Here is an 18,597-nt window from a genome sequence, read left to right as displayed (position 1 = left end):
AGAGCTGGCCCTGCACCAGGACCCAGCTGACCATTTCTCCCACACAGCCTTCTCAATGGCAGCCCCGCTAGCAGATGGGAGATCCACCCCACCCAGTATTTAAACCCAGCTGCTCGGCACTGTTCAAGTCTGTCCACTCATTTATGCCTTCCAAGGCAGCTCCAGCAAGCAATTTGGCCCAAAATCAAAAAACTGTAGGACAGCTCCTGCCTGTCCCCAGTTCTTGGGGGGCAGGCCACCCATTCCCATATACTTGCCTTCTGTGCTAGTTTTCCTCATATCCAGACCTCCTCATTGGCTTCTGTGGTCCATTACTGCTTTAATGTGCCCCTGGAGTGATGTCTCCAGGTACATTACCCTGGCCAAAGGTAGCTGGAGTTTTCTTTCCCTGCCTTGCAGCAAGTGGCTAGTAGGGAGATGCTTTTAGTCCACCATCTTGCTCTGCCCCCAATATTTTACCTTCCATTTACTTCTTTCTTAATGGCCCTGGCTAAATTTCAAGTACAATATTGAATAGAAGTACTGAAATTGAGCCTGCTTCTTTTTCTCGATCTTATGGGAGAACTTTCATTCTGCTTCTGAATATAGTTTTATAGTATTTTGTTAATGATTTTTGCATCTATATTCATAAGGGTTATTGGTCAGTAGTTTTCTTGTGTCTTTGCCTGGCTTTAGTATCAGGGTAATAATGGCTTCATAGGAGTCAGGAAATGTTCTCTCCTCTTCTGGATAACTTTATAATAAAATTTTTTCTTTTAATATATCATAAACTTTTTCATGATATTCATAATGAATTTTTTAGTGGCTACATAATATTCTTACAATTAGATGTAGTAGAACTTGTGAAACCATTCCTGTATTTACATTTGTTTTATATTCTTTCTATTATAAATAATAATATATAAAATATAAAAATATCACAACAGTGACCACCTTTATACAGATATTTTATTATTCAGTGTCACTTTTATCTAAGTGCATGCTTTGTATTTAAAATCAGGCCAGGTGCAGTGACTCATGCCTGTAAGCATAGCACTTTGAGAAGTCAAGGTGCGAGGATTGCTTGAGGTCAGGAGTTCAAGACTAGCCTGGGCAACATAGTGAGACCTCCATCTCAACAAGACCTTAAAAAAAATTAGCAGAGCATGGTGGCATACACTCATAGTCCCACCTACTTGGGAGGCTGTGTTTGGAGGCTTGCTTGAGCCCAGGAGTTTGAGGTTGCAGTGAACTGTGACTGTATGCTAGTCAGGCAACATAGCAAGACCCTGTCTCAAAAAGGAAAAAGAAAAAAATAACAGAAAAGAAAGTCACTGTAAGGATTCTTAGTAAAACATAATCAGATTGAATGCTGATAATGCTGAGATATTTTTTCTGTGTCATGTGATTTAGTTAGTCTTATCCATAATGTTGCAAGATGGCAGGCAATTTTAAATTGTGGTTGATGGCTTCTTTAGTCATTTCATGAGTAGAGTAAAAAACCATCCCCAACCACTCACTGTTAATGTACTTGAGTGACTATGACATTGGAACAAAAATCTTGCCTTAGTGATGTGTTTTCTCACTTCTGAAATTGGAGTATAGGTACTCTGTTATCATGGATATTTGCTATTTAAATATTTAAAGGTTTAAAATGTTGTTTTGTGGGACCTTATAATGATGAGCAATAAATATTTGAGAAGAAAATTACAAATTATATGTTAGGATTAATACAGACTAAAAATAATTTACTATAGTTTAAAAATTTGTATTATGTTGTGATTGAAAACTACATATGTTTAAAACTTTTAACAGATGTTCTAGTACTACTAAGTAATAGAAATATAAATGATTTATAGATTCTCTGGGAAGAGAAATACTAACTACTTGATCAGAGATCTTAATCTTAGAATGAAGTAGCATCTTAGCATTCTATTTTGTTGATAGTTTTCTCTCCTTGCAATTCTTTCATTATTAAGGGTATATTTGACCAGACTCAGAGCTTAAGAAATTATTTCTGTTGTTGAGCAGGAAATGTTAGAAAATTTAAAGAGTGAGTAATTCTGTCATACTTGAAACCTAGAGGTGCAGTCCGAAATTACACATTAGCTGTTACAGAAATGAGCTTAGTCATAAAATTCTGTAGCTTCCTGCAGAAAATATGGCAGAGATTTGATTTAATTCTTTCTGAGTATCACAATTACTGATTATAATATAAATATGCCAGATACTGTCCATGAAAAATATGGAATGGGAGTTATTAATCATTTTTATTCTGAGATACATTATCAGTTATAAAGTGAAAAATTGCTGGTCTAATAAATATATAGGAGCCCATACAATTAACTCTACTGTATAACTGCTACTATAGTCCCATATCTCCAATTGACTACTTGACATTTCCACTTGGATGACCTTATTATTTAATACTAACCTATTATCTGATGATGAGTTCTTAGACAGTGATGCAACTTCCAATTACAATGTTTCCATGGAAAAAAAATCTCTCCTTTGTGACATGTATCATAGTGGAAAATGACTATTTTCTGTCTAAAGGACACTTGTGCTTACTTCTCCCATTATTACTATATGCTCTCTATATCCCAACTTGCCTTCTTCTCTCATTCCAAACTGTCTTCAAGGCAAGAATGTCTGGCATAGTTGAAAGCCCTGGACTTGTGTCCTACTTTGGGATTCTTCCATTTAATTGTATAACCCCCTCTGGACATCATTTTTCCTTAGTTTTGTAAAGTTGAGGGTTTTGGATTAGATCTGTAAACTTGCTTCAGTTCTTTTGCTGAATTTTTGTAAAAATTGAGATACCACTCTGGATGGGTTGTATGACCTGTCAGCAGTTTTCTTCTGGTCTCAACATCTGTCTCTTTATTACTCTTATCCATTCAGTTGTCAAATAGCTTTGTAAATTGTCTCTCGTGTGAAATTTTTCACATCTTCACATCTTTGATTTTTCTTTCCATTTTTGCTTGTCTTAGTCCAGGCTTAGATTACAAGAGCTTTCTGTTTAGTTCTAATCTTACTTCACTGTATTTTATGCCCATAGTGCTTTTAAATTAATCTTCCCTAAAGACCATTTTCATCAAGTTACTTCTTAGAAAATAGGTTATCAGCCCTCTTCTACATATCGTATAACAGCTTCTGGGTCTTCTGTTGAACTTGTAAATCCCTAGCACTGATTTTCTGTTTTAATTTATGATATGTTTCCTCGGCCTGTGTTTTGTTGTTTTTTGGTTTTTTTTTTCCCCATCTATGATTCCTTATCTAAATGCCTTTTTCTTTTTCCCCTTCTATTCTTCTGAAACACTGCCTTGTTAAACTTAACCTAGCCAGTTTAGCAACACGTGGCATTCTCTGAGGGTTGATGCCTCCTTTTCTTTCTTTCTTTTTCTTCTTCTTTTTTTTTTTTTTTTTTTGAGACAGCCTCACCCTGTCACCCTGGGTAGAATGCCATGGTATCATACCTCACAGCAACCTCAAACTCTCGGGCTTAAGCAGTCCTCTTGCCTTAGCCTCCTGAGCAGCTGGGACTACAGGCACCCACCATGATGCCCAGCTAGTTTTTTTGTATTTAAGTAGAGACGGCTCTTACTCTTGCTCAGGCTGGTCTCAAAGTCATGAGCTCAAGCAATCCACCCACCTCAGTCTCCCAGAGTGCTAGGATTACAGACATGAACTACCCTGTCTGACCTATGCTACCTTTTCTAAGAATCCAAAATAATGGCAAGGGGCAAGAAAAGAAAAATGTCTTCTACTGAGTTTCATCTCTGTATCAGGCATGTTAATCTCATAAACCTCTCAATAATCATTTGAGATTGATAGTATTTTTTTTGGGGGGGGGGACAGAGTCTTACTATGTCACCCTTGGTAGAGTGCAGTGGCGTCACAGCTCACATCAACCTCCAACTCTTGGGCTTAAGTGATTCCCTTGCCTTAGCCTCCTGAGTAGCTGGGACTACAGGCACTTGCCACAACGCCCGGCTATTTTTTGTTGCAGTTGTCATTGTTTAGCAGGCTGCAGCCAGGTTTTGAACCTGCCAGACTCGGTGTATGTGGCTGGTGCCCTAACCACTGACCTATGGGAGCCGAGCCAAGAGATTGATAGTATTAACCACATTTTACTATGAACTCTGAGGCTCAAAGAAAAACATCTTTTTTTTTTTTTTTTCTTTGAGACAGAGTCTCACTTTGTCAAACTGGTAGAGTCCTACGGCGTCACAGCTCACAGCAACCTCAAACTCTTGGGCTTAAGCAATTTTCTTGCCTCAGCCTCCCAAGTAGCTGAGACTACAGGTGCCCACCACAATACCTGGCTAGTTTTTTAGAGACAAGGTCCCTCTGGCTCAGGCTGGTCTCAAATTCATGAGCTCAGGCAATCCACCTGCCTCGGCCTCCCAGAGTGCTAGGATTACAGGCATGAGCCACTGCACCCGGCCTCAAAGAAAAACTGACAGAAGTTCACACTGCTAGTGAGCAGTGGAGCTGGGATTGGAACTCTGGCATCTTTTTACTTCTCCCTGAAAAAACTTAAATGGTCAAAGAACCATTAATTGCCTTTTTACACCACCTCCCTCAACAAACACATAAACAGAATTAAAGATACAATTATAAGTGCTTAGCATATGGTCTGGCACCTAGCAGATACTCACTAAAGATTCAGATGACAGTTTTTCTTCAATTTTGAAATGCAGGTATTTTAAGAGTTCCATTTTTTACCTTATTTATCAAAGGATCTTGACGTATGGGAGGCCTTTCATATGGTAAGGAGTGTCTCATTTTGTTTTAGGGACCCCAAGGAGATTGCTAATGAGATTTGAAGTCAAAGGGAAAATACGAAAGCATTTTATTTTTTCCCATTAAAGTCTGAAAAAGAGATAGCTTTCCTGTTGGTATTCAGCAATCATACTTCCATAACATTGACAAGATAAGATTAGGACCAGTGGTGAACAATTCAAGCAATGTTCGTTAATGAGATTTTAAAAGAAGTCAAATTGTTGGAAGTGACTTATGTACTTGTATTTGTCAATGACTGTCATTGTGAAAATGTGGATTTTTAAAGAGGAGCAGCTACTTACAGAAAGAATGGTCTCTCTCGAGGAGGGAGACAAGATGGCAGACTGAAGCCAGCTTTCAACAGAGGCTCCCGTCCAGAAGGAGAGTTAAGGGACAGGAATTTAGTAAGTATCCTGATGGACTTGAGCCTCACCAAGAGAGAAGGTTGAAGAATGCACATCAACACTGCTGAGGCAAGTTGTGATCACAAGGACGCAAACAAAAGAGCGCTCACTTCTGGATATTCTGAGGCCACACCCCCTGTCTCCCTGGGCAACCAGAGGAGGCCACCGGTGAGCGGGGGATTTCCTGACACGGCTCACAAACCCGGGAAGCTACCAGGGTGGGCCAACCCAGAGAGGTGTTCAGACACAAATCTCCAGCAGCAAAGACGTTTGAACTCAAAACAGCCCGTCTTCTGTAGGCGACTACAGGAACAGAGACAGAACCGCAAAGTTGTCTGTTCTGTTCTGTTCTGTTAGCAGCATCCATCAGGGACGGGGCTAAGCCTGAGTGAACACCTCCTTCCCATCACCTGCATCAAACACTCAAAGATGTCAGGCCCCATCTCCTCCTGCTAGATAGCGGCAGTCTGCGGGGGCCTGGCAGACTTCCTTGCGATTCAGGCAGGTGCAAACCCCTGGAGTGTCTGTTCACTACAGGCAACTGGGTTAGCCATCTGCAGAGATACCAGTGACTGGGTCCGACGAAGGGGCAAAGTGGGGAAGGAGACGTCAACCTTCCCAGACAGCTCTGTTTGCTGGGTGGCTCCTCCTGACTCCACGCTGCACTGGGGTGAGCCGTGTCAGAGGAGTCACCAGGCCCCTGTGATCCAGTTCCCAGAGACCTCTTGAACTCTCCCACCTGAGACAAGTGCCGATTGAGACAGTTGATTTGGACCTTTTGAAATGGGCTAATAGACTGAGGACTTTTCAGGCGGTGCCCTGGGTGTGCGATTGTAGGAAGGTTTGATTCTCCTTTTCCAACTGGGGCCAGAGGTGGGCGGGCGGAGTGACTTAATTGCTGATTTTTCCACACAGCGGAGACTTCAAGCCAGAGTAGAAGTTGCAATAGGATCGAACAGAAACCAGCTGAAAACAAGAGAGAACCACTTTGCTCCACCACACCAGACAGGGCCCCAGTTTCTCAGGCCACAACACTGTACGGGCCCTCGATAAAACCCCAGGGGAAAAACCAAAGGGAGTAAAATAACCATGGGGCGGAATCAGCGGAAAAACTCTGGTAACATGAATAACCAGAATAGATCAACACCCCCAAGAAAAGATACGGCAGATGTGATTGAAGATCCCATTCATAAACAACTGGCTGAGATGTCAGAAATCGAATTCAGAATTTGGATTGCAGACAAGATTAATAAAATGGAATTAGGAATTCGAGGAGAAATTCAAAAATTGTCTCAAGAATTTAATGAATTTAAAGACAAAACCACCAAAGACTTAGACACACTGAAGCAAGAACTTACAGCCCTCAAAGATACGAAAAATACAGTAGAATCCCTCAGTAACAGAATGGAGCAAGCAGAAGAAAGGATTTCTGACATTGAAGATAAAGTCTTCGAACATTCCCAATCTCTCAAAGAGGAAGAGAAATGGAGAGCAAAAACGGATCACTCACTCAGAGAACTCTCAGATAATTCGAAAAAAAGCAACATAAGAATTATAGGAATTTCTGAGAACGATGAAGTGGCCTCCGAGGGCACAGAGGCCCTTCTGCATGAAATTATGAAAGAAAATTTTCCAGACATGCCTAGAGAATCTGAAATTCAGATAGCAGACAGCTTCAGAACCCCAGCACGATTCAACCCCAATAAGTCATCCCCCAGACATATCATAATTAGCTTCACTAAAGTTAACATGAAAGAGAAGATTCTCAAAGCAGCCCGGCGAAAGAAAACTATAACGTACAAAGGTAAGAATATTAGAATAACTGCAGATCTCTCTGCTGAAACTTTTCAAGCCAGAAGAGGCTGGTCATCAACTTTTAATCTCCTAAAGCAAAAAAACTTTCAACCCAGGATCTTGTATCCAGCTAAACTGAGTTTCATCTATGATGGAGAAATTAAATACTTCAATGACATTCATATGTTGAAAAAATTTGCCATAAGTAAACCAGCTCTTCAGGATGTTCTCAGACCTATCCTCCACAATGACCAACCCAATCCTATACCACAAAAGTAAACTCACTCAGAAACTTCGGATCAAACTCCAACTTCCACACTGGCGAAAGGATTAAAAATGTCCACTGGACCTTTGAAAAACTCGATACCCCAAATTCCACCAGACTTATCAATACCCTCCATCAATGTGAATGGCTTAAACTGTCCTCTAAAGAGGCATAGGTTAGCTGACTGGACACAAAAACTCAAGCCAGATATTTGCTGCATACAAGAGTCACATCTCAACTTAAAAGACAAATACAGACTCAGGGTGAAAGGATGGTCATCCATATTTCAGCCAAATGGTAATCAGAAAAAAGCAGGTGTTGCAATTTTATTTGCAGATACAGCAGGCTTTAAACCATCAAAAGTAAGGAAGGACAAGAAAGGTCACTTCATATTTGTTAAGGGTAATACTCAATATGATGAGATCTCAATTATTAATATCTATGCACCCAACCAGAATGCACCTCAATTTATAAGAGAAACTCTAACAGACATGAGTAACTTGATTTCCTCCAGCTCCATAATCGTCGGAGATTTCAACACTCCCTTGGCAGTGTTGGATCAATCCTCCAGAAAGAAGCTGAGCAAAGAAATCTTAGATTTAAACCTAACCATCCAATATTTAGATTTAGCAGACATCTACAGAACATTTCATCCCAACAAAACTGAATACACATACTTCTCATCAGCCCACAGAACTTACTCCAAAATTGACCACATTTTAGGTCACAAGTCTAACCTCAGTAAATTTAAAGGAATAGAAATTATTCCATGCATCTTTTCGGACCATCATGGAATAAAACTCGAATTGAGTAACAACAGGAATCTGCATACCCATACAAAAACATGGAAGTTAAATAACCTTATGCTGAATGATAGCTGGGTCAGAGATGAGATTAAGAAAGAAATCGCCAATTTTTTGGAACAAAATGACAATGAAGACACAAACTTTCAGAACCTCTGGGACACTGCAAAGGCAGTTCTAAGAGGGAAATTTATAGCACTGCAAGCCTTCCTCAAGAGAACGGAAAGAGAGGAAGTTAACAACTTAATGGGACATCTCACGCAACTGGAAAAGGAAGAACATTCCAACTCCAAACCCAGTAGAAGAAAAGAAATAACCAAAATTAGAGCAGAATTAAACGAAATTGAAAACAAAAGAATAATACAACAGATCAATAAATCAAAAAGCTGGTTTTTTGAAAAGGTCAATAAAATAGATAAACCTCTGGCCAACCTAATCAGGAAAAAAAGAGTAAAATCTCTAATATCATCAAACAGAAACAACAAAGACAAAATAACCACAGACTCATCAGAAATCAAAAAAATCCTTAATGAATATTACAAGAAACTTTATTCTCAGAAATATGAAAATCTGAAGGAAATAGACCGATACTTGGAAGCACGCCACCTTCCAAGACTTAACCAGAATCAAGTAGAAATGTTGAACAGACCCATATCAAGTTCAGAAATAGCATCAACTATACAAAACCTCCCTAAAAAGAAAAGCCCGGGACCAGATGGTTTCACGTCAGAATTCTACCAAACGTTTAAAGAGGAATTAATACCTATATTACTCAACCTGTTCCAAAATGTAGAAAAAGAAGGAAGACTACCCAACACGTTCTATGAAGCAAACATCACCCTGATCCCCAAACCAGGAAAAGACCCAACAAGAAAAGAAAATTATAGACCAATATCACTAATGAATATAGATGCAAAAATATTCAACAAGATCCTAACAAACAGAATCCAGCAACACATCAAACAAATTATACATCATGACCAAGTTGGTTTTATCCCAGAGTCTCAAGGCTGGTTCAATATACGTGAATCTATAAATGTAATTCAGCACATAAACAAATTAAAAAACAAAGACCATATGATTCTCTCAATTGATGCAGAAAAACTTTTGATAATATCCAGCATCCCTTCATGATGAGAACACTCAAGAAAATTGGTCTAGAAGGGACTTTCCTTAAACTGATAGAGGCAAACTGATACAGCAAACCCACAGCCAATATCATATTGAATGGAGTTAAATTGGAATCATTTCCACTCAGATCAGGAACCAGACAAGGCTGCCCATTGTCTCCATTGCTTTTCAACATTGTAATGGAAGTTTTAGCCACCGCAATTAGGGAAGAAAAGGCGATCAAGGGTATCCATATAGGGTCAGAAGACATCAAACTCTCACTCTTCGCAGATGATATGATTGTGTATCTGGAAAAAACTAGGGACTCTACTACAAAACTCCTAGAAGTGATCAAGGAATAGAGCAGCGTCTCAGGTTACAAAATCAACATTCATAAATCGGTAGCCTTTATATACACCAACAACAGTCAAATTGAAAAAGCAGTTAAGGACTCTATCCCATTCACAATAGTGCCAAAGAAGTTGAAATATTTGGGAATTTACCTAACAAAAGACGTGAAAGATCTCTATAAAGAGAACTATGAAACTCTAAGAAAAGAAATAGCTGAAAATGTTAACAAATGGAAAAACATACCATGCTCATGGCTGGGAAGAATCAACATTATCAAAATGTCCATACTACCCAAAGCAATATATAATTTCAACGCACTCCCTATTAAAGCTCCACTGTCATATTTTAAAGATCTTGAAAAAACATTACTTCGTTTTATATGGAATCAGAAAAAACCTCGAATAGCCAAGACAGTACTCAGAAATAAGAACAAAACAGGAGGAATCACACTACCAGACCTCAGACTTTACTACAAATCGATAGTGATCAAAACAGCATGGTATTGGCACAAAAACAGAGAAGTAGATATCTGGAACAGAATAGAGAACCAAGAGATGAATCCAGCTACTTACTGCTATTTGATTTTTGGCAAGCCAATTAAAAACATTCAGTGGGGAAAAGATTCCCTATTTAACAAATGGTGCTGGGTGAACTGGCTGGCAACCTGCAGAAGACTGAAATTGGACCCACACCTTTCACCATTAACTAAGATAGACTCTCATTGGAGTAAAGATTTAAACTTAAAACATGAAACTATAAAAATACTAGAGGAGAATGCAGGGAAAACCCTTGAAGAAATTGGTCTGGGTGAGTATTTCATGAGGAGAACCCCCCGGGCAATTGATGCAGCTTCAAAAATACACTACTGGGACTTGATCAAACTAAAAAGCTTCTGCACAGCTAAGAACACAGTAAGCAGAGCAAGCAGACAGCCCTCAGAATGGGAGAAGATATTTGCAGGGATGTCTGACAAAGGTTTAATAACCAGAATCCACAGAGAACTCAAACGCATCAGCAAGAAAAAAACAAGGGATCCCATCGCAGGCTGGGCAAGGGATTTGAAGAGAAATTTCTCTGAAGAAGACAGGCGCAAGGCCTTCAGACATATGAAAAAATGCTCATCATCTTTAATCATCAGAGAAATGCAAATCAAAACTACTTTGAGATATCATCTAACTCCAATGAGACTAGCCTATAGCACAAAATCTCAAGACCAGTGATGTTGGCGTGGATGCGGAGAAAAGGGAACACTTCTGCACTGCTGGTGGGAATGCAAATTAATACATTCCTTTTGGAAAGATATATGGAGAACACTCAGAGATCTAAAAATAGATCTGCCATTCAATCCTGTAATTCCTCTGCTGGGCATATACCCAGAAGACCAAAAATCACAACATAACAAAGATATTTGTACCAGAATGTTTATTGCAGCCCAATTCATAATAGCTAAGTCATGGAAAAAGCCCAAGTGCCCATTGATCCACGAATGGATTAATAAATTGTGGTATATGTATACCATGGAATACTATGCAGCCTTAAAGAAAGATGGAGACTTTACCTCTTTCATGTTTACATGGATGGAGCTGGAACATATTCTTCTTAGTAAAGTATCCCAAGAATGGAAGAAAAAGTACCCAATGTACACAGCCCTACTATGAAACTAATTTGGGACTCTCACATGTAAGCTATAACCCAGCTACAACTTAACGATAGGGGGAAGTGGGAAAGGGGGGGAGGGGGTAGAGGGAGGGGGATTGGTGGGATCACACCTGTGGTGCATATTACAGGGGTATTTGCGAAACTTGGTAAATGTAGAATGTAAATGTTTTGGCACAGTAACTGAGATAACGCCGGAAAGGCTGTGTTAACCACTGTGACAAAAATGTGTCAAATGGTCTATGAAGCGAGTGTATGATGCCCCATGATCATATCAATGTATACAGTTATGATTTAATAAAAAATAATAATAAAAAAAAGAATGGTCTCTCTCAACTTACTTTTCATTCTGAATGTCATAGTCATCTTACGTGGTGATTGACCCCGTCTTTGTGGCTTCACTCTTCTTTTCTATAGGATTGACTTCCCATCCCTGCCTACAGTCCCTTGTAGCTCTCCCAACTTTAATCCTGCAGCTTTAACTGGCTGCTCGATATTTCCATTGATGACAGGCCATCTCAACCTTAGTATTCATTATGTACTATGTTTATAATTGCGTGTTTGTGTTACTGTAGTACCTTCTCAAATAGAGTATAAAGTTTTTGTGTAAAGACTTAAATTCCTTTGAATCCTCTGTACCTACTATACTGCTGTGTATACAATAGGAGATCAAGTACATGTGATTATAATAGTTTTCATAAAGTAACTCTTCTCTTTTTGTAGTTTCAAAACCCTACCAGAGTTCAGATACGATTGCAAACTCTATAGATGCAACTTAAAAAGATGCTGTTTTGTACCTTGTAAAAATGAAACCAGTATTTCTGAACATTGTTATGTACTTTGTAGAAGAAAATACTTTGTTTTTGATGAATAACTTAAATGCATTTATTTAAAATTAAATCCATTGGAACTTTTGAAGGTGACAGGTATGTTTATTACCTTGATAATGGTAAATGGGTATATGGGCATTTGGGTATGTGCAAACTCATCAAATTGTATACATTATACAACTAAATATGTGCATTTCTGTGTATAAAATTATATATCAATTAAGCTGTTAAAAATTATATCCACTGTGTTTAATGGGCAATATATTATAGAAGATATTTTTGCTGTTTATCTCACTTTAAATTGATTTTTCTGTGCATTTAGCTTGGTTTTATTTCTCCTTTGTCTATACTTTGTCTTCAACCGTTTTCTTTTTAATTTTTCGTTAATGATACTTCTGGTCCTTAAAGTGTTTATGCAGGGGTCCTCAAACTGCAGCCCGCGGGCCACATGAGGCGGTGTGATTGTATTTGTTCCCGTTTTTGTTTTTTTACTTCAAACTAAGATATGTGCAGTGTACACAGGGATTTGTTCATAGGATTTTGTTTTTTTTTTAAACTATAGTCCGGCCCTCCAACGGTCTGAGGGACAGTAAACTGGTCCCCTTTTTAAAAAGTTTGAGGACCCCTGGTTTGCAGCATATATTAAATTAATTTTAATGCCTTGAAGTTCATACAAACTTGAGGACAAGGACCATGATTTATTTGTCTTTATGTTGGCCATATGTCTAGCACGGTCACTGACACAAATCCAGTTAGTGGCAGATCACAGAGGTATCCTGAAATGGTGACCAAAGCTGGTTATTCGTTAAGTTGTCTGGGCTCTAGTCACATTCACAGTATAAATTAAAAGCCTTGATGATGATCATGGACTCTTACCATTTTAACAAGTCTTGATTATGATTTTAAGCTTTTGGAAAACATCTTTCAGTGAAAAAGTCAATATATACAAAGTATATTGATGTTGCAGCTTTGTATAAAATAGGCTTAGGTCAGAATTAATGATTCTGTATCTGCCGTGAGTCTTATAGTAAAGTACCTTTTAATCATTATTGTTTGATTTAATCAACATGTGATATATTGTGATGTTTAAAATGTAGTTTTACAACATTTTGCTTTCCCTACCCCCTCCCTCCTTATTTTTATAAAGTTACCAGGCAGCGACATTGCCAGTGGGAGTGATGTGCTTTCTGATGTCATACCCAGTATTCCAAGTTCACCTTGCCTGCTTCCTAAAAAGAAAAACAAGCACCGGAATTTAGATGAACTTCCTTGGAGTGCAATGACAAATGATGAGCAGGTAAATATCTCCACATTCTTAATTAAAAGCATGTATGTGGAGAATATATGAGGCTCAGTTTATTGCCTATTTAAAGTTATTGAGTAAATGTGTCTCAAATTTAGATTTAGTAATTTAACTGTATTTTGGGGTATAATCTTAAGTGCTTCTAATATATAAAACACATCATAATTGACATTGTAAAGGATCAGAGGTTTTAGCAATGATATTGTTTGTTGTAATTTTTTATCACATAGGTGGAATATATTGAATATCTGAGTCGTAAAGTCAGTACTGAGATGGGTCTTCGGGAGCAACTTGACATTATTAAAATCATTGATCCTTCTGCTCAAATCTCCCCAACAGACAGTGAGTTTATTATTGAACTTAACTGTCTCACAGATGAAAAACTGAAGCAGGTATGTAAAGAAAATATAGATTGTTTACCTATTGAAAATACCACCATCTTCTAAAATGTAGACTTGAGTAATCATTGTAAGTGCATAGATAAACAAGGTTAAAATTACTGCTATAAAATGTAATATTAGCAAAAATCACAGTAATATTAGAGAACATGTAGATTTAAGAGGACTTGCGAACATCACATCTGGCAGTACCTTTCTGGGATCACTGTGGATCTAGAACCTGCTCTTCAGTTATATAGGCTTTGAAACTTAATGTTACCACATAAGGGGTGATTAGGCTAAGATAGATTTATTCTAATTCAACTTACAGGAGACTAATTGACTATCCAAATACCAATTATTAAAAGCTGCTTTGCTGCTCTTTTTCTCTAGTACATGATTGAACGAATATTTTTTTCCTTAAGTTCTACTTTTGGTTTGTTTGTTTATTTTGCATTTGTCATTATTTATGAAAAATTTCTCACATTTCAATATTTCTCACAACGTAGTATAATTTTCTACATTCCAGCTCATTTTTCATTAGTATGGTAAATTGATATCTTGTATTTGAAGACAAGTACTGTTGGCCCTTAGCTAAGATTTAGGAAACACTCTGATCTTAGATATAATCTGAAATTTACTTTAATCATCTGAAGTGGAGACCTTTATCTCCACCTTATCTCATCTATGTTGTATTGTTGCTAGTTTCTATTGTGTTATTTTCTTGCAATCTTAAATTATGAAGGCCGGTAGCCTTCCAGTTACTGATTATATTTTATATGCTTTTTTTTTTTTTTTAAGAGACAGAGTCTCACTTTATCGCCCTCGGTAGAGTGCTGTGGCGTCACAGCTCACAGCAACCTCCAACTCCTGAACTTAGGCAATTCTCTTGCTTCAGCCTCCCAAGTAGCTGGCACTATAGGCGCCTGCCATAAGGCCCAGCTATTTTTTTGTTGCAGTTTGGCTGGGGCCGGGTTTGAACCCACCACCCTTGGTATATTGGGCCAGCGCCTTACTGACTGAGCCGCCCATATTTTATATGCTTTTAAAATCTAGCTCATGTTTTCTAGAATTTTGAATATTGTCCATTTTTCTGGTACTTATTTCTAAATTTAGAGATTTCATTTGCCCTTCTGTTCTTTCTTATTTATGAATCTACAGCACTTTTGATTAAGTACAATGTAATTTTTCCCTCCCAGAATTTTGAGGGTAGAAAGGGTAAAACACTAACCAATTTTTGTCTGTGTATCCCAAGGTCAGAAACTATATCAAGGAGCATAGCCCTCGCCAACGGCCTGCAAGAGAGGCCTGGAAGAGAAGCAACTTTAGTTGTGCAAGCACCAGTGGAGTGAGCGGTGCCAGTGCCAGCGCCAGCAGCAGCAGTGCCAGCATGGTCAGTTCTGCAAGCAGCAGTGGGTCCAGTGTTGGAAACTCTGCTTCAAACTCCAGTGCCAACATGAGTCGAGCACACAGTGACAGCAACCTGTCTGCAAGTGCAGCAGAGCGGATTCGGGATTCAAAAGTAAAAAGTCTAATCAATACAAAACTTTACCTTTCAGTACTAACATTAGTACTCCTTCACATAAATTTCTTAAAGAGTTAAAGTGATCCTGCTGTCTTGATGCCTGTGGGTTTTGGTTTTAATTGTGCAAGCAGGATGCTCTGCTATTGAACTAAGCACTCTAGCCTGAGTGCTTTAACATGCTGTTTTGACCCACAACCATATTGTTACATTCAATTTAACCTGATTTTTGTTTCTGTTTTAAGTAAGATAAATTGGTGGAAATAAGGAGTTATTCTCAAGATTGCAATATTGACTGCAACTCACTACTGAGCGAATCTCACTATGTTGCTGATGCTGTCTATTAGCTCCTAAGAATGTCCTGTATGTTTTGTGTGTGTCTGTTTTCTTAATGTTTTAATCTTGAATGTTTCTTCTTAGCTAATTTTAAAATGTAATAATGCTTTCTGTAATTTCCATCTATTCTTTCACTATTGAAAAAAATATATTGTCAGACACTAAAAAAGGGAAAATGTAACCATATATAAAATGGTGCTGTGGCTTAGCAGGGCAGTTTAGTTCCTTGCAGTGGTAAGAGTCTAGAGAGCCATTTTAAGGATGATAAGAGAATGTTTAATTCTCTGGGAACCCAGTGGTGACTTGAAGATTCCTTCTCTGGTTCTTAGTGAAGTAGCAGAAACATAGCTAGCTTTGTTGGTTGCCAAGGGATTTCTCTGGACATGTGATCATTCCTTTTTGGCATCAGTTCACCAGTGACAAGGGTTGGAGTACTCTCAGGGTTTCTAATGGACTTTTTAGATGGTATTTTCCCAGTATGAAACAGGCATGACTTTTTTCCCCAGCCATTGTAAAATTGCTAGTGTTCTTAGATGAAAGGTACTTGAGAATCATAATCATTAGTGATTTGGGCCATGTTCTCTACACTGGTTTTCAGTAGTGTTCCCTAGTATTGATTGGTATGTTCACCATGCACTGACACCAATGTACCGTAATTGGATTTTTTTAAAAAGTAAGTCTTTGAAATATCTAGTTATTTATAACTAACAAAAATTATCAAGTTTTAACCCTTCCTAATCAGAAGGTACTGGTCAAATACCATAAAAGTAGAATATTGAAGAATTATTTTCAAGTCTAAGCCAGTGGCTTACTTAATTGGAACAAGGATCATACTAACAGCTCTTAAAATTTAGAAAATGGAGAAATTGGTTCATAAAACATTTGGGGGTAAATATACAAAGAACTCAAACCTTACTGATTTAGAAATTTTTATTTTGACAGAAGCGATCCAAACAGCGAAAGTTACAGCAGAAGGCCTTCCGTAAAAGGCAGCTGAAAGAGCAGAGGCAGGCCCGGAAGGAGAGGCTAAGCGGGCTGTTCCTTAATGAAGAGGTGCTGTCCTTGAAAGTGACTGAGGAAGACCATGAAGCAGATGTTGACGTTTTGATGTAGTAAGGATGAATTGATCAGCGTTCTTTCTAAGCACTAAAGTATTCTATCCTTATTGGTTTACATGCATCTTGACCAAAATTTTGGTTAGGGCTGTGCTGATATACCATTAATAATTTAAGCCAGTTGTTCTTAGTGGGTGGTCCAGGGACCTGCAGCTTCAGCATTACCTGAGAAGTTGAGAAGTTGTTAGGATGCCTACTATTGGGCCCACCCCTGACCTAGTGAAACAAACCTGAGTGAAGGGGCCCAACAATGTGTTTTAACAAGTGCCAGGTTATTCTTAGGCACATTCTAGTTTAAGAACCACTGACTTGGGTAAGTGTTTTGACTATTTAAACATTATGGTGGTTAAGCAGGCTTTTTCAAAGACCTTAGTACTTTTACAGTTTAGAAGATTTCAAAGTACTGCTGACAAATAGTTTATTGTGTCAGCATACATACATGTTTGAAGATAACTCTGTTCCCTTCTTAATGTTATAATTTCTTAGTTTACTTTTTCTAAGGGGCCATAGCATAATTCTTGATAACTGGTAGAAATCTTTTTTTGAGGTGTGGGAGTGGGCAAGGTGTGGATTGCTGTTTACAATAGTGCCTTCATTAGGTTTAGTTCTATTTTCATTCATTCTTAACTCAAAGGTATAATAACAGGCCCTAATCTTTTTCCTGTTAGATTTATTTTTTTCACATTATGTAAATTCAGTATTCTTTTTGTAACTTATGACTACTGAGGAAATGTTACTAGTAGCTGAATTTTAGACTTGATGTTATGTTGATTAATATTCAAATGGAAAAGCAATTAGGCAAAAGAACCAGTTCTGCTTTTCCATTGCTTACTGAAATTTTAAGTTGTAAAATTGTCTCAGAGGCAAAAAATAAGTCTCTTTATCTCTCTCAATTTTTTGTTGGTTTATTTTTTTTCCAGCACAGCTCTAATTTTTAAATATTTGGAATAATAGCTTCTGGCATGTGACCTGGTTAATATTCAAAATTATCTAATGGAAACCCTTACAGTTCTGCTAATCTCTGTAAATTAGATATATACAGAGTAATAAGATATAGAAACTTTAGGTTGTTGGTTATTAATAGAACCCTAATTTTAAATGTGAAATCATAGAGTATCTTTACATGTTTTTGTAGAGAGTTTGTTGTTATGAACATTGGGAATTTTGTGGTTCCTTTTCTTCTCCTACGTCTTGAACATTCACATGGGTTAAAGAAGATGAAAACTAATACTACTGACAATCAAGCTGCTTTCTGACTTTGATAATATTCTTTGTATTGTAGGTAATCATGGTTCTGTAGGAAGAGTTTTAGTCAATATTTGTTAAACTCTGGAATCCAGAAGTTAATAGGATTTCTACTTTTTAATTTTAGTTATATTGAGTAGCTTGTTCAGAAAAAGATTAATAACTTTAATTCTTAGTTGATATAAAGGCTTAAACTTTGCTTATAATCAAGTGTATTAAATTTTTTTATTTCATTCTGGTTTCCTAAATACTAAAGAATGAAAACTGAGGATAAAAATTGATGCATTGCAGCTTTGCTGAGGTCTGTGGTATGGTTGTAACATTTTGAAGACTACTAAGGTCATAATTTAAATTTTTACTAAAATAAAGGTAAATGTCTATTGTTTTCAATTGGAACAATCCTGACTTTCCCGCTATCTGCTCTTTGATACTCTTAATGAGCTTAGAGGGCCCAAGAAGAGTTTGGGGATAGACTCCAGAATACTCTTCAGAAGGTGGAGTCAATCTTGTTATTTTCCTTGCCAAGTGTAGGAAGAGCAAATATATTTCTTTACTGCTCTTAGCAGAAGCAGAATCCAACAGAATGATTGCCTACCTTCTTTACCTATTTTTAAAGGAAAATAGGCCCCTTTTAGAGACCATAGAGCAGTATTTATCTGTCAAATACTTACAAACTGTTTACTTGACAGTAAAAGAAAATCTTAAAGTCTGATGTAATT

The 18,597-nt window shown here is 37.7% G+C and overlaps 1 protein-coding gene across 2 annotated transcripts in view; it reads left to right on the top strand.

Moving 5' to 3' along the window:
• Nucleotides 1-18,268, top strand: part of FAM199X (family with sequence similarity 199, X-linked) — a 51,561-nt gene extending 33,293 nt beyond the window's left edge. For both annotated transcript variants that reach the window (XM_053580235.1, XM_053580234.1), the window contains exons 3-6: nucleotides 13,128-13,277; nucleotides 13,514-13,675; nucleotides 14,916-15,182; nucleotides 16,461-18,268. In XM_053580235.1, the coding sequence (XP_053436210.1) occupies nucleotides 13,128-13,277; nucleotides 13,514-13,675; nucleotides 14,916-15,182; nucleotides 16,461-16,631 (750 nt within the window). In that variant the 3' untranslated portion in view covers nucleotides 16,632-18,268. The remainder of the gene's footprint in view (nucleotides 1-13,127; nucleotides 13,278-13,513; nucleotides 13,676-14,915; nucleotides 15,183-16,460) is intronic.
• The last annotated feature ends 329 nt before the right edge of the window (nucleotides 18,269-18,597 follow it).

Source organism: Nycticebus coucang, chromosome X, assembly GCF_027406575.1.
Source record: "Nycticebus coucang isolate mNycCou1 chromosome X, mNycCou1.pri, whole genome shotgun sequence".
In the NCBI taxonomy this organism is placed as follows: Eukaryota; Metazoa; Chordata; class Mammalia; order Primates; family Lorisidae; genus Nycticebus; species Nycticebus coucang.
This window is presented reverse-complemented; position numbering and strand designations above follow the sequence as displayed.